General features: G+C 49.2%; 1 protein-coding gene across 2 annotated transcripts in view; it reads right to left on the reverse strand.

Annotated features, from left to right (window-relative positions):
• The window catches only part of GGA2 (golgi associated, gamma adaptin ear containing, ARF binding protein 2), a 47,035-nt gene that overhangs the window by 31,197 nt on the left and 262 nt on the right, over positions 1-15,576 (reverse strand). The window contains exons 2-3 of one of the 2 annotated variants that reach the window (XM_007987896.3): positions 7,535-7,644; positions 289-373 (exon numbers count right to left, since the gene is read on the reverse strand). In XM_007987896.3, coding sequence (XP_007986087.1) covers positions 289-353 — 65 coding nt within the window. In that variant the 5' untranslated portion in view covers positions 354-373; positions 7,535-7,644. The remainder of the gene's footprint in view (positions 1-288; positions 374-7,534; positions 7,645-15,576) is intronic. The other variant, XM_007987892.3, reaches the window with a different exon arrangement.

A 15,576-nucleotide genomic window follows, 5' to 3' on the forward strand; every position in this document is an offset into this window, starting at 1 on the left:
ATTTTAGAAAAATAACATTCTCAGGATTATGGGGGAAAATGAGAGCATGAATGCCGGCCTGACTGTATTTCTATTTTTTTGAGACAGGGTCTTGCTCTGTCACCCAGGCTGGTCTCAAACTCCTGGGCTCAAGCCATCCTCCCGCCTTGGTCTCCCAAAGTGCTGGGATTACAGGCATGAGCCACCAAGCCTTGCCTAGAGAGCTTAACCCTAAAACAGTCTTGAGAGACAAAGGCCTACACTCAGTGTGGGGTGCCCTCAGAGACAACTATGTGTAAGTCACCTTACCCATTGGGGTCAGTGTTCACCTGCTCACAGAAATTCTGGATAGCTGACCAATCCTGTTCCGACATGCTTGGGTCTGTGGCTTTGTCTGTCAAATAAATAATAAAGTTAGAGAATGCATAAGAAGAAGACATTTACATCCCTCCCCATACACACGGTGGCCAAGGGCTGTCTTATCACAGATCTATAGGATCAGACCAGTGGGCAGACAGCTGGAAGGAGAGGAATTGTGCCTGCGCTGCCCACCACCATCCAGCACAGCGTTGGGCACATGGTAGGTATGCCCTTACTGAGTATTTGCTGATTGAACGAACCAGCAAATTAAAGAACAAGCTGGCTGGGCGCAGTGGCTCATGTGTGTAATCCCTACATTTTGGGAGGCTGTGGGGGGATCATTTGAGGTCAGGAGTTTGAGACTAGCCTGACCAACATGATGAAACCCTGTCTCTGCTAAAAATACAAAAAAATTAGCCGGCGTGGTGATGCATGCCTGTAATCCCAGCTATTTGGGAGGCTGAGGCAGGAGAATCACTTGAACTTGGGAGGTGGAGGTTGCAGCGAGCCGAGATCGCGCCACTGCACTCCAGCCTGGGAGACAAGAGGGAGCCTCTGTCTCAAAAAAAATTACCTGACAAGTTATTCCCCTGAAAGCGGCTTCACTTTTAGTGCAGAGGTTGGCCCGGGTGTTGTCTTCACACCCGAGTTGGGATGTCCCCACCTGGCCTGCGACCAGCGGAGACAGGAGAGGCCACCTGGAAGTGTCTCAACTGTGTAACAGGAAGACAAGAACACGCCACCAGAAGGAATACAATCCTGCCCGTTCATAAAACTTCTAGTGGCAGCGCGGTGGCTCATACCTGTAATCCTAGCACTTCATGGGACTGAGGTGCATCACTTGAGCCCAGGAGTTTGAGACCAGCGTGGACAACATGAGGAAATCACGTATCTACTAACATTTAAAAAAACTAAGACCAGGCACGATGGCGCACACCTGTAATCCCAGCACTTTGGGAAGCCGAGGCAGGTAGATCACTCGAGTTCAGGAGTTTGAGACCAGCCTTGCCAACATGGTGAAACCCTGTGTCTACTAAAAATACAAAAATTAGCTGGGCGTGGTGGAGTGTTCCTGTAATCCCAGCTACTCAGGTGGCTGAGGCAGGAAAATTGCTTGAACCCGGGAGGTGGAGGTTGCAGTGAGCTGAGATGGCACCACTGCACTCAGCATGGGCAACAGAGCGAGACTCTATCTCAGAAAAAAAAAAAAAAAAAAAAATTAGCTGGGCATGGTGGCATGTGACTGCAGTCACAGCTACTCAGGAAGCTGAAGTGGAAAGACTGCATGAGCCTGGGAGGTTGAGGCTGCAGTGAGCCGACATCAGGCCACTGCACTCCAACCTGGGCGGCAGAGCAAGGCCCTGCCTCAAAAACAAAAAAACAAAACAACCACCCTTCCAATTCCCCTCTGGCCATCCAGTCCTGGCCTGACCAGCTGCTCCGATGAGAAACCGTACTAGTTCTGACAGAGCAGCTCTTTTAGGCTCTGGAAATGAGGTGTTGCTTCTCAGGGCAGTACTTCTGATACCATTATTCTCCTGGCCGGAATGTCTGCTCTATGCCTCTCGGTGCCCTATCCACATTCTTCCAGACCCATCTGAACTTCCAGCTCCTGCAGAAAACTCCCTCCCGCTACAACAGCCCCACTGCTTCTCCCTCTGATTACTCAACACAGCCCAGAGTTGAACTTTTCCTGACTGCAGTCACATTTATGTCACGTGGAAGTCATGTATCCAGATAGGGAGACTCATCGGACAGGTAATTACCATCTTCCTGCCCACTGACTCCATTCTAAGTGAAGAGAGAACACAAGGGCGAGGGAAGGATCAGTGATTCCTATATTCTCCTCCCCACTCCCCCAAAGCTCTCTCCCTATGTTCAGTACCTTAAAATCCTATCTACCCTTGAGTCCCAATTCACATTCCACCCTAAAGACTTCTCTGATCTTTTTATCTCCTGTCCCCATAAAACAAAAGCTGCCTCCTCCTCCTCTGAACAGGTATTTTATCTGCCCCTTCTCCGATAGGGATCTCCAGCTACACCCCTTATTAGTCACAGGTACTTGGACTCTCTGAGCCTCAGTTCCTCAAATATAAAATAAAATAGGGGTAGGCGCCGGAGCTCATGCCTATGATCCCAGCACTCTGGGAAGCCAAGACAGGAGGACTGCTTGAGTCTAGAAGGTTGAGATCAGCCTGAGCAACATAACGAGACCCAATTTCCACAGAAATTTTTTTAAAAAATAAGACAGCTGGGCACAGTGGCTCACGCCTTAATCCTAGCACTTTGGGAGGCCCAGGGGGGCGGATTGCCTGAACTCAGGACTTGGAGATCAGTCCGGGCAACACGGTGAAACCCTGTCTCTACCAAAATACAAATAATTAGCTGGGAATGGTGGCATGCATCTGTAGTCCCAGCTACTCAGTAGGGTTAGGCAGGAGAATCGCTTGAACCTGGGAGGCGGAGGTTGCAGTGAGCTAAGATCACGACACTGCACTTTAGCCTGGGCGACAGGGCGAGACTCCGTCTCCAAAAAAAAAAAAAAAAAAAAAAAGGCCAGGCATGGTGGCACACATCTGCAGTCCCAGCTACTCAGGAGGATCACTTGAGCCCAGGAGGTCGAGGCTGCAGTGACCTATGATTGTGCCACTGCACTCCAGCCTGGGAGGACAAAATGAGACCCTGTCTCAAAAATAATAATAAAAACAGTCTGGGCACAGTGTCTCATGCCTGTAATCCCAGAACTTTGGGAGGCTAAGGTAGGAGGATCGCCTGAGCCCAGGAGTTCGTGACAAACCTGGGCAACATAGTGAGGCCCCATCTCTCCAAATGAAAAAATAAAATGGGGAAAATAGTACCTTCCTCACGGGACTGTCATGATTTAAAGGAGAAAGTGTCTAAAATGCTTAGTACAGCAGCATGCAGTTAAGAGGTCTATAAAAGATAATTGTTCATTATTATGTACAGTCTCTGGATTTTACTGTAATATGTACACATGCCTTGTCCTACCTAAAGAGAATGAAACCTTGAGGGCAGAAACCATATCTTCCTTACAGTGCCTTACCCATAGGTACAAAATAGAAACTCATCAAATAAATCATTTAAAGTAGTGACACTCAGCGATTATGTCTGAATCACCTAAAGTCTATACCATTTAAGCTTCTGTTTCAGTTCACTACAAGGTCAAAGCTGACACTTCAAAAGAATTCTGACTTCGCATGTGACTGGACCTGGAGGGAGAGAACAGGAGAGGCAGGGAGAGCACAGGTGGAGGCAGGGAGAGAACGGGAGAAGCAGAGAACAGGAGGCATGGCCCAAACTCCCCTCATAGAATCCAGCCTTCTCCCTCCTCCCTGGCTGCCAAGTAAAAGAGACACAGCACTGATGGGCACCAGCGTTTTTGTTTTTGTTTTTTAATATGGAGTCTCGCTCTGTCACTTGGGCTGGTATGCAGTGGCACGATCTTGGCTCCCTGCAACCTTCGCCTCCTGGGTTCAAGTGATTCTCCTGCCTCAGCCTCCCGAGTAGCTAGGATTACAAGTGCCCGCCACCACGCCTGGCTAATTTTTTGTATTTTTAGTAGAGACGTGGTTTCACTATATTGGCCAGGCTAGTCTCGAACTACTGACCTCGTGATCTGCCTGCCTCGGCCTCCCAAAGTGCTGGGATTACCGGCGTGAGCCACCGTGCCCAGACGACACCAGCTTTCTTTTTTTTCTTTTTTTTTTTTTTTTGAGACGGAGTCTCGCTCTGTAGCCCAGGCTGGAGTGCAGTGGCCGGATCTCAGCTCACTGCAAGCTCCGCCTCCCGGGTTCACGCCATTCTCCGGCCTCAGCCTCCTGAGTAGCTGGGACTACAGGCGCCCGCCACCTCGCCCGGCTAGTTTTTTGTATTTCTTAGTAGAGACGGGGTTTCACCGTGTTAGCCAGGATGGTCTCGATCTCCTGACCTCGTGATCCACCCGTCTTGGCCTCCCAAAGTGCTGGGATTACAGGCTTGAGCCACCGCGCCCGGCCCCAGCTTTCTTAAAGAAAGAAAAAATCTCTGAGGTTAAATTATGTTCCAAACCCTTAACCAAGGCCAAACAGCAAAATAATTTACAAAACATAAGGAGGTTTCTTTCTTATTTGCTAGAACTTGTATCATGAGGACTCAATCAAGATTTATCAGTAACCCCAGCACTTTGGAGAGGCCGAGGCAGGTGGATCACCTGAGTAGGGACAGGGTTTCACCATGTTAGCCAGGATAGTCTTGATCTCCTGAACTTGTGATCCACCCGCCTCAGCCTCCCAAAGTGTTAGGATTACAGATGTGAGCCACCGTGCCTGGCTTGGTTTTCTTTTACATAAGCCTCTTCGTTTGCTGAAACCGTTAAGATGTTCCTCACGTTGGAGAAACCTGAAAGCTCCCAGCAGCCAGCAATTGAATGAAAGGTAGGGGCAGGGCTGCCGGCAGGGCGGGGCCTGGTGAGCCAGTGCCTAGGCTCCCACATCACAATGGGGGCGGGGGCGCATGGAGGGGACTCTGGGCCTGATTGGTTCCTGGGAACCAGGAGGGAGTTCTGGCAGTTGGCAGGGCAACCTCCTTCAGTTGGTGGGAAGCAGTGGCAGGAGGAGGAGCTCCCTCTGTGCTCTCTTCTCTGCAATCACAGCTCTCAGGCTTGCTGCATCTAGACCCATTCCAAAGAAACAAAACAGGTTCCCAAGAGACCCTTGTAGACAAGTCACCTCGGGGAGGCGGCTGAGGGGGGGTGCGCGCTGCTGGTGGGGTGCAGCCCCATAGCCAGGGGCTAGCCCTGCCAGCGTGCCTTTGCTGGGAAGAGGTGGAAGTGCTGAGCTCTGCAGACTTGGAAGCAAGGGAAGGCCCAAGTTGCTGGAGAGGAGAGGAGCCAGGAGCCGAGCTGCCTCATGGGGAACACACTGAGCTGTTGCTTGTGTGCCAACGCCAGCCCCAGGCAGGGTCTGCCCAGGGGGTCTGCGGAGCTGTACTGCGGCTCTGACATCTATGAGGTGGTGGCAAGCAGAGGTGCAGGCCAAGGCAGAGAGGAGCAGAGGTGCAGTAGATGGAACATGCTGTTTCCCAATGCCAGCCCCAAGCGGGGCCAGCACAGGGGGTCTGGGGAGCTGTCCTGCAGTGCTGACATCTATGAGGCGGCGTCAAGCAAAGCTGCAGGCCAAGGCAGAGAGGAGCAGAGGTGCAACAGATGGAACACGCTGCTCCCCAATGCCAGCCCCAAGCAAAGCCAGTGCAGGGTGCAGTGGGAGGAACTGCCCTGCAGCTATAACAACATCGTGGAGGCGGAGGTGGCAGTAGTGCCACACCCCACTGCTGTGGAGCCTGCCTAGCCAGATTTAGGAGCCCCCGAGGGCCATGACCTGCAGCACATCGGCGACCAGGAGATGTTCAAATATTTTGCTTCTGACCATCCAAGGGAAAGCACACTCTTTTTAAGAAAGTATCAAATGAGTGTGCAAGAAAAGAGGAGGAGCTCTCACCTATATTATATACCTCCATAGCATCTTGATAGAAAACACAGCTCTTGTTCCACCATACTGCTAGATGACAGCACAGTCAGCCAGCCTGATCTTAGACACACATTAGAAAGTGTGACTTTGGCAATATATTACAACACAAAGCACAGATACGCAAATAGATCTGTGGCTATTTTTGACAAGCCAATATATCTACTTTCACAAGAGAAGGTTCCAGGCAAATCCTTCGAGCATGATCCCAAACGCAACTGTACTTTCAGATATTTCTGTACTCTTTTTCAAGTCATAAAACTTACAGCTCCATGTGCAGTCGTTGCTTTGGTGTACATCCAATGACTTTTAACTAATGCTAACATCGATCTTTGTCCTACTAATTGGAAAAAGATTGTCCTCGAAGCCATGCTTCTTGCCTCCAAGGTTTGGAGAACTCGTGGTCTGTGGAGTGTGGATGACAGCCAGAATCCCAAGGACATGGCAGTTGAGAACATGAGCAAGATGGAGAAGTGTTTTTTGGAGCCACTTGAGTTTAATATTCATGTGTCTGCCAGTGTTTATACAAAATATTACTTCGACCTGCATGCCTTGGCAAATGACCGTGACCTGTATTTTCTATTTAGTTTTCTTCACAAAGATAAAGCACAGGAACTGGAGGCTGTGTCAACGCCGCCATGTGAATACAAAGACTTGCATCGACATGCCATGCCGCTGCTATGACAAGGGCTATCAGCATGAATTTCATTGGTATTCGGTGCACTAATGCCATCTTAAAGAGAGAAATTAACATTATAAAATCCTGAACTTCTCAACTGTAAAGACTAGAAAAATATCACTTCTGCTGAGAGAAACAACAAAATTAGGATTTTTTTTCTTGTTGTTGTTTAGATTTTCATCGAGAGGAAACATCTTCACTTTAGCCACACTGTGGAACTGGGTGACAGTGGTATGAACAGTGGGTGCCAGGTGCTTTCTGCCCTTCTTGTTCCACTGGGTCCAGATGGCATTCCTAGGGCACCACTTTCTTGAACAACTGTTGGGGAGAAGGAGTGTCACATGGACACAGCACATCCCTGCTCAGAGCCCAGAGTCACCCACAGTCTCAAGTGCCAGTGGTGTCCACAGTCCCCAGCTGGTGACAGTGGTCTGAGCTGAGCTGGAGTCCAAAAAACTTTAATTGGCTCCAGATTTGTGAGAGCACCTGCGTTTGGCTCTCTGTCCACTGAGGCACTGAATGCATGATGGCCCAAAACTCAACAATGGTGGGAAGAGAGTGGCATCGGGGCAAAGCTGTCACTACTCCAAGCACCAGGGTGGCTCAGGCCTGCTCATCTAGTCTTTGGAGGGTATCTGTGCATGTGAAATGAGGCCCCCATGTCATGGTTATAAAGGAAGAGATGAATCAGCTTATCTTCCCCCAGGCCGATAAGAGATGAAATCAGCTCATCTTCCCCCAGGCTGATAATGGTCACGCCACCTAGGGAAGCAGTAAAAGACCTGGCCTTGGGATTGTTAGGGGAGCTATGGAAGTGAAAACTGAATTTACCCAGTTCCAGGAAAACAACAAAGGAGCAACATCTGGGTTCAAAACTTTATGAAAAGATAATTTTCCCAGTTAATCTTGCCATGGTGCATTGTATGGTCTCAGCACTTGTCAACAAAACAAAAGCCTCTTAATAATTCTAACACAGGGACACACTGCGACTCACATTTTCCAGTGCACCTCAGTGGTTCAAGAGATTGCTGGTGCTGCCTGCATCTGTCAGTCTGTTCACATATGGAGAGGAGCAGCGGTTCTCACGGGAGCAGCTTCTGCATCCTGAGGAAGTTTGCCCAGATATTTCTGGTTTTAATAACTGGTGGCACCCACTGACATGCAGTCAACAATGGGAATCCTATGGTGCACAGGACTGCCCCGCTTCTCAATCAAGAAAGAATTTTCTGGCTTCCAAAATAGAAAGTGCTGAGGATCAACTGCCCCAGAGTCTACAAGGGAAACATTTTCTGAGACTTTTTTTCTTACAAGAACACCAGATCCCCACCAATGTGAGATGTTAGATTAAGTTTTTGTGCAAGGGTGGATGTGGGGGACAGAATCCTAAGACACCCCATGATCTCTGCTATCTTTTATTATACCCTGAATCCTCATCTTCCCTTGGATATGGCCAGACCTGTGCCATGTTCTAGACATCTGAATATGGCAAAGTGAGGGAGTGGCTCTCTAGGAGTTACCTTTCCTTTCCTTTTATTGGGAACAATAGGAATTCCTATTTTCTTTCTTGCGTTTCCTTTCACAATACAGTGGTTTGGAATATCCCACTGTTGATTTGCAATTTCCTCCTACAATCATAGTCGATGGCCCTTTATACGTAATTAAATATTTTCATGTATTGATTTTTTGTGTCTGAAGATGAAATATTAGATGAACCATGTCAAAACATTTCATGCAAAGCCTTCAGTGGTTGTAGAGTCTACTCTTTGGTGAATACACAATTTGATCTATTTTATATATTGAAAATTGTATTAGTTGTGATAATGGTATTTTCTTTTTTATCTTTACTTGTCAGATAATAGTTACTTTTTTCTAAAATTAATGATATTGTATATTTGATTTAAAATACTTCCAGAATATTTGGATTGATAGTTGAAAATAAATGGCAAAATAAAGAGTTGCTGAAACCTAGTGATAATGTACTTATGATGGGTTATTATCCCTATCACTGTTAAATGTTTAAATTTCCATGAAAACCTATACATAAAAACTTAAAATTTTGTGTAAAAGCCTTTGTGCCCTGCACTTTAGCCCCACTGCATAATGAATAAAAGGAAAATGGATTCTCCTGCGGCGGGGAAGAAAACAAAAAGATTAATCAGGGCTCAAAAGTCACGGTGATCATTGTCATTTTAAAAAGTACCTACTATGAGGCCAGGCACGGTGGCTCATGCCTGTAATCCCAGCATTTTGGGAGGCTGAGGTGGGCAGATCACCTGAGGTTGGGAGTTCAAGACCAGCCTGACCAACATGGAGAAACCTCATCTCTACTAAAAATACAAAATTAGCCAGGCGTGGTGCTGCATGCCTGTTGTCCCAGCTACTTGGGAGGCTAAAGCAGAACTGCTTGAACCCGGGAGGCGGAGGTTGCGGTGAGCTGAGATCACGCCATTGCACTCTAGCCTGGGCAACAAAAAAAAACTCTGTCTCAAAAAAAAAAAAGAAAAAAAGAAAAAGTACCGACTATGGGCCAGGTACCATGCCAGATGTCCTCAGAACCCAGGGTGGCACAAACATCTACACCATTTTACAGATGAAGAAACCTACCCAGCCACAAAGCAAGGGAAGGGCAGAAACAAAAATTCAGTTGCAGGCTGGCCCAGCTCCACAGCCTGGATGCGTTTCTAACCACTCTTGAGGTGAGGTCTTCAGTTCCTTGACAAAGTTAGGGCCTCTCTTGGAAGCCAGCTTGATCTTTGTACTCATAAACTCCTTGAAGGCAAAAAGGAGGCCTGTCTCATTCACTCTCATAGGCTCCAGCACCTAGAAGAGATGCTGGCAGGTACCTACTGAATGAATGATTCCTCTTTTCCTAGACAGTGTTTGGCCAGCTGGCTGGACATACTGATAATACGGGGAGATCAGTGGCTATCTCAGTCTGAAATAACTGGGCCCCTAAACACATAATCCCAGCCTGCACAAACTATTTCAGAGGACTTGCGCAAATCCAAAAAGTGACCCCCAGGGGGCCAGCAGCTGAGTCTGACCAGGCCACAGCAACCCCTGCAGATCGGTTTGATACCAATCTGCTCCAAGGACTAGCTAGGGGCCAGACAGGGCATGGCCAGGGAGAAATTCAAAGGATGCCTTCTCTGTTTTGGGCTATCCCAGACTCCAAGGCGGTTTATTTATAGCTGGCACTTGAGCAGGACAGAGGGGTGCTGAGAAATAACACTGCTGCCATGTATTTCCTCACTAAAAGCAGTGTTTGTATGATTCATTTCAAGCATGCTACAGGGCCAGAGGTGTTAAGAAAACAGCTGAGACCTCCAGCTGTGAGTGAAATGGCTCATCCAAGATTGACTAATTCAGAAGCCAAACCATCCCAAGTCAGCTGCCAACCAACCACCAGGGTCATGACTGGCACCAGCAGCTGCCTGTGCTAGCAAGGAGAGCCCCAACGCCGTGTGGAAGCGGTCACCCCAAGGAGCAGAATGCAATCCTTCAGCAGTCCACGCTGCAGGGGGACTCCTTCCCCAGGAGGAACATGTGGACCCCAAGAGTCCGGCAATCATCCAATTCAGCACGTGTGAAAACCTCCAAGACCCAGCATGGGAATGTCCTACACATCATTCCAAGTGGAAGGAAGAAACAGATTTACTGAGCACCCAACTTTTACTAAGCCATGGCCTCCCTGGCAGCACTACCAGAGCTAGAATCCCAGAGTCCAAAAGGAGTCCTGTTTTTAATAGCGCAAGGCTAGCAACACCTCAGATGTCCACCAACAGGGACCCGGTTAAAGGGATCCTAGGACACCCATACAACAGGGCATCTAAGGCTTTTCATTTAAAAGAACAAGGTGACTACATCTGCAGTCATGTGGAACAATGACCAAAATACATGAAGTGGAAAAAAAGGCTGCAGAACCGAATGACAGAATGCACAGGCGCTGCCTTTGTATTTTTAAGGCATGAGATTCTGGTAACAGCTTCCTGATATTCCTCTGGGAACAACCCCTCTCCTCAATTCTAGGTCCCCCATTCACCTTTCCCACCCTTGGCTGTGGGTTGGGTACTGTACCCCACCCCACCCCACCCCAGGTCTGGCCATCTTCATATTTCATGACCCCGGGTCATGCTGACTCCAAGGTGGACACTAAACCCAAGCCGACAGGCAGAAGAGCAATAACTTGCAAATCAATGGAGAAAAGAAATGAATTCTGCTGGGATTGCAGTACGGACAAGAGCAAAGCAGAGAAAATTCAATCAAAGAAGTGAACCATGGAGCTCCTGGTAGGCCTACCCCTACTCTGGGACTTTCTTTACTTTCCTTTTTTTGGTAAGTGAGTATGGGTATGAGTTAGTTTCGATTACTTCCAGCTATAAAAGCCTAATGATAATAATAGCTGGCTCTTCTTGAGCACTTACTACAAGCATAGTAAGGCACTATTTTAAGTGCTTTCTGTGTACCAAAGTCTTCGATTCTTTCAATAACCCTAAGAACAGGTTTTATTACTCTCTTCCCATCTTAAAGATACAGCTGCCTTGTTTGCAGGGACCTGAGCTTGGCCAGTGACCTGAGCTTGGCCATTCCTCAAACACCACCCCCTGGTGAGTTCATCCAGCTCAGACCCATGCGCATTTGCCTTCAACTACACCCACGTCTTGGCCATATCATCAATCCCACGACCCCCTTATCCACTCCATTGCAGCACCAATGCCCCGCCATCCCCAACAAACCTGGCTTAACCCATCGTTCACTTCTTCTCTGCTCCTATTCCCAGAAGAAAAACAACAACAAAAAATACAGCCTATGAAGACTGCAACCCACATTCCTGATGTCCAGTCAGCACTCCACAGTCCTAACGCAGGATCTCAGCAGGGAGATGGGTAGGAGTGATCCCATCCCACTCAACCCTGGGGAAACATGGCAGTATCTGGTGACATTTTTGGCTGTCATGACTGAGAGGAAGGGTGTGAGCTTTGGTATCCAGTGGGTTTAGGCCAGGGATGCCACTAAACATCCTATAGTGCACAGGTCAGCCCCCACAACACAGAATTATTGGGACCAAGATGTCACTCATGCAAAGGTTGAGAAACCCAGCTCTCTGTCCGGGTGGGCCCCCTTCGGTTTGCCTCACCAGCCACTCCCCCACGCTTCCCCACCTTCCTCAAGTCCCCTGTTCCACTTGAGCACCTAATACTCGGGTGGCGATGGTGGCACGGACAAACTTGTTTGCATGTGCAATCATCTTGATCTCCTTCCCCAGACAGTCGGAAAAACAAAAGGTGTCCTTCCTCTCTGTAAGGCCAGGCCCCCCCCCCTTTTTTTTTTTTTTTTTTTGAGACGGAGTCTCGCTGTGTCCCCCAGGCTGGAGTGCAGTGGCGCGATCTCGGCTCACTGCAAGCCTCACCTCCTGGGTTCACGCCATTCTCCTGCCTCAGCCTCCTGAGTAGCTGGGACTACAGGCGCCCACTACCGCGCCCGGCTAATTTTTTGTGTTTTTAGTAGAGACGGGGTTTCACCGTGGTCTCGATCTCCTGACTTTGTGATCCGCGCCCGGCCTAGGCCCCCCCTTTTTGCTCTGGCTCTGAGCACCTTCAGGCCCCTCTGCAATGGATGGGACACTGGACCCAGAATTGGGGAGGGGCAGTTCCCCAAAGGAACATCAACATGAAGGGGGGCTCACATGTCCCCCTCTCCTACTAAAACAATCTCCTTTACCCCTAAATTCCCTCTTGCTACCCTTTCTCCCTCCTTCTACATTCAAGCCTCATGAAAAACGGCTGAGGAGGCCACTGGCTGCACCCTCCCCACACATTTATTCTGCCTGGCCTTCCCCAAATTATGGCCCAAAGTCGGCGCCAACTTCTGAAAACCCAAGAGATTTCACTTAAGAGTATAGGTTCTAGACGTTCCTGAAAAACAGGAAGATCTAGCAACTTTGGGACATTGCCCCCAAAAGCTGGAGCTTAACACAATGTATATGCGATTAAAAAAACCATAATAATAAAAAATAAATTAGGCCGGGCACAGTGGCTCACACCTGTAATCCCAGCACTTTGGGAGGCCAAGACTGGCAGATAACTTGAGGTCAGGAGTTTGAGACCAGCCTGGCCAACATGGTAAAACGCCATCTCTACCAAAAAATATTAAAAATTAGCCTGGGCTGGGCGCAGTGGCTCATGCCTGTAACCCCAGTACTTTGGGAGGTCAAGGCAGGCGGATCACCTGAGGTCAGGAGTTCGAGACCAGCCTGACAAACATGGTGAAACCCCATCACTACTAAAAATACAAAAATTAGCCGGATGTGGTGGCTAACACCTGTAATCTCAGCTATTTGGAAGGCTGAGGCAGGAGAATCACTTGTTGAACCTGGGAGGTGGACACTGCAGTAAGCCAAGATCATGCCATTGTACTCCAGCCTGGACAGGAACGAAACTCCATCACACACACACACACACACACACACACATTAGCCCGTTGTGGTGGCATGTGCCCGTAATCCCAGCTACTCGGGAGGCTGAGGCAGGAGAACTGCTTGAACCCAGGAGGCGGAGGTTGCAGTGAGCCGAAATGGCACTACTGCACTCCAGCCTGGGCAACACAGTGAGACTCCATCTCAATAAATAAATAAATAAATAAATTTTTAAAAAAGCTAGAACTGGGGAGGCTGATGTGGAAAAAATGCTTGAACCCAGGAGGGGTAAGCTGCAGTGAGCTGAGATCGTGCCACTGCACTCCAGCCTGGGTAACAGAGTGAGACTCTGTTTCAAAAAAAGTTGGAGTTGAAGAACCGTGTCCTTGAGCAGTTCCAAGCCCAAGCTCTCCTTTTATCTCCTCCACCTGAGGCAGCTACTTTCTCTTACTCCAGCTGCATTTTTTTTTTTTTTTTTTTTTGAGACAGACTCGCCTTATTGCCTAGGCTGGAGTCCGTGGTGCAATCTCGGCTCCACTTCCACAACCTCTGCCCCAAGGGTTCAAGCGATCCTCTCAGCTCAGCCTCCCAAGTAGCTGGAATTACAGGTGTATGCAACCACACATGACTATTTTTTGTGTCTTAGTAGAGATGGGGTTTTACCCTGTTGCCCAGGCCGGTCTTAAACTCCTGGGCTCAAAGGATCACGCCACCTCAGCCTCCCAAAGTGCTGGGATTACAGGCATGAGCAGTCTTTTTTTTTTTTTTTTTTCCTGCAACTCCAGTCTAAGCCTTCTGTTCTCCATTGCCTCCTAAAACTACTACCTTCTGTCTTTACTGTTTAACTCAAGGACGTCTCATTAAATAACTGGTTGGTTACCAAATTCAAAGTTCCCTCTTCTCCTTCCTCATTCTACCCCATTTTTAAGCAGCAAAACTACCTTACAACCACATCCCTCCTTTGCTATCAGTGGGTGCCCCTGCAGGTCTCCCCCTGCCTGTTTCTGCTCAGCCTTCAGTCTTCTCTTCCCATCTGCCTCTTCAATGCTGGGGCTCCCCACGCTCTCTCTCCAAACCTCTGCTCTTAATATACACAAGCTTCTCCCGCAAGCGGACTGCCAATGAACCAGACTCCCAAACCGTACATCCCACACTTGCCCTCTCCGGTGCCAACCAGCTGCCTAGAGGGCATCTCTTTTTTGACTATGCCACAGCACCTCAAACTCCACATCTCAACCTTCTCTGTCTACACCAGCTCCTCCTCACAGGGGAGACATCTGTAACCCACCAGTTCCTCGAGCCTGAAATCTGCGATCTAGCCTAGATTTCTCCTTGTCCCCTGTCTCCAATCCAAGGCACCGAGGCTGCTGACTGCGCCTGCTCATTACTTCTCCCTCTCCCCACTGCCTTAGTCCTCCTGCGACCCCCAACCACCACCAAAAGAGCTTTTTAGCTGCTCTCCCTGCCTTAAGTCTCACCCTCTCCGCCCAATTTAGCACCATATGTCTGCAAGTGACGCCTTTAACAGGCTTCCTTGATCAGATTCTCTGGCTGAAAACTCCCAAACAGCTCCCCCGCCCTCGGAAAAAACAAACTCCTTTCTGCAGCACACAAGGCTCATGAAGATCTCGCCCCAATTAGCCGTGCAGCCTTTCCCGGATTCCTGCGCTTTAGGCTTGCACTCCAGCGGACTGACCTACTTGTTCCCGAAGTGCTCCACATTCTCTTGTCCCCAGGTTTTGCACATGCAGCTTCTTCTGCCTGGAATGCGGTCGGCTGTGACGACCCCCAGGTAAACCAACTTCTACCACAACAGGTGAAACGAACGCCCTCCTCCTCCTCGCCAATCCCGTTAGTAAGGTGATATGACTGCCGGCCTGTACCCACTAAAAAGTGTTTTTGTGAGCAAGGACCCTGTGTTATGCCTCTCAGTGTTCCCGGCACCTAGCAGGGCTGGGTACAAGGGGAATATTATTTAACCTCTTTATCCTCAATCCCTCATTGGTAAAACGGAGATAATAATAGCCCCTAAGATTACTGTGAAGCTTACAGGAGACATGCAGAAGAATTCCGGCCAAGGGATTTGAGCCTAACCAGGGTAACATAATGAGACCCCGTCTCTTAGAGGGGGGGGAAAAACACATATATATATGCGTTTTTTAAAAAAAGTCTGGCCGAAGTAAACACAAGAGGTAAAAAAGCTCTTTTTGACGCGGTAGCCAGATAGAGATCTTTCTCAGCTCCAAACAGACTGCGTGTCTTGCACGACTGCGTCTCCTTAAGCCTCAACGTCCCCGCTTCCCTAGTGGGGTTAATAATAGAAGCCAGCTCGGGGTGGGAACGAGGATAAGCAGGGCTCAGGCGCTGTGAGCACAGTGCCTGGCACAGAGGAAAGCGCAGGTCACGTAGCCATTGGTATTGGGGTCGGGGTCCGGGTCCTGTTCTGCGGCTAAGGGAGGGGTGGGCGGAGGGGGAGGGGCAGAGCGCAGACGGGGGCCGCAGCCCCGGCGGATGGTTGGGGCTTCTCTCCGCGGACCTCTGGGCGATCCTCCCCACCGCGCAGGGCCCAGACCCCCTACCCGGCCGCCAGCCTCCCCTGCGGCCGCCCGCCCAGAAGCAAG

The sequence above is a fragment of the Chlorocebus sabaeus genome, chromosome 5 (genome assembly GCF_047675955.1).
Source record: "Chlorocebus sabaeus isolate Y175 chromosome 5, mChlSab1.0.hap1, whole genome shotgun sequence".
Taxonomy (NCBI): Eukaryota; Metazoa; Chordata; class Mammalia; order Primates; family Cercopithecidae; genus Chlorocebus; species Chlorocebus sabaeus.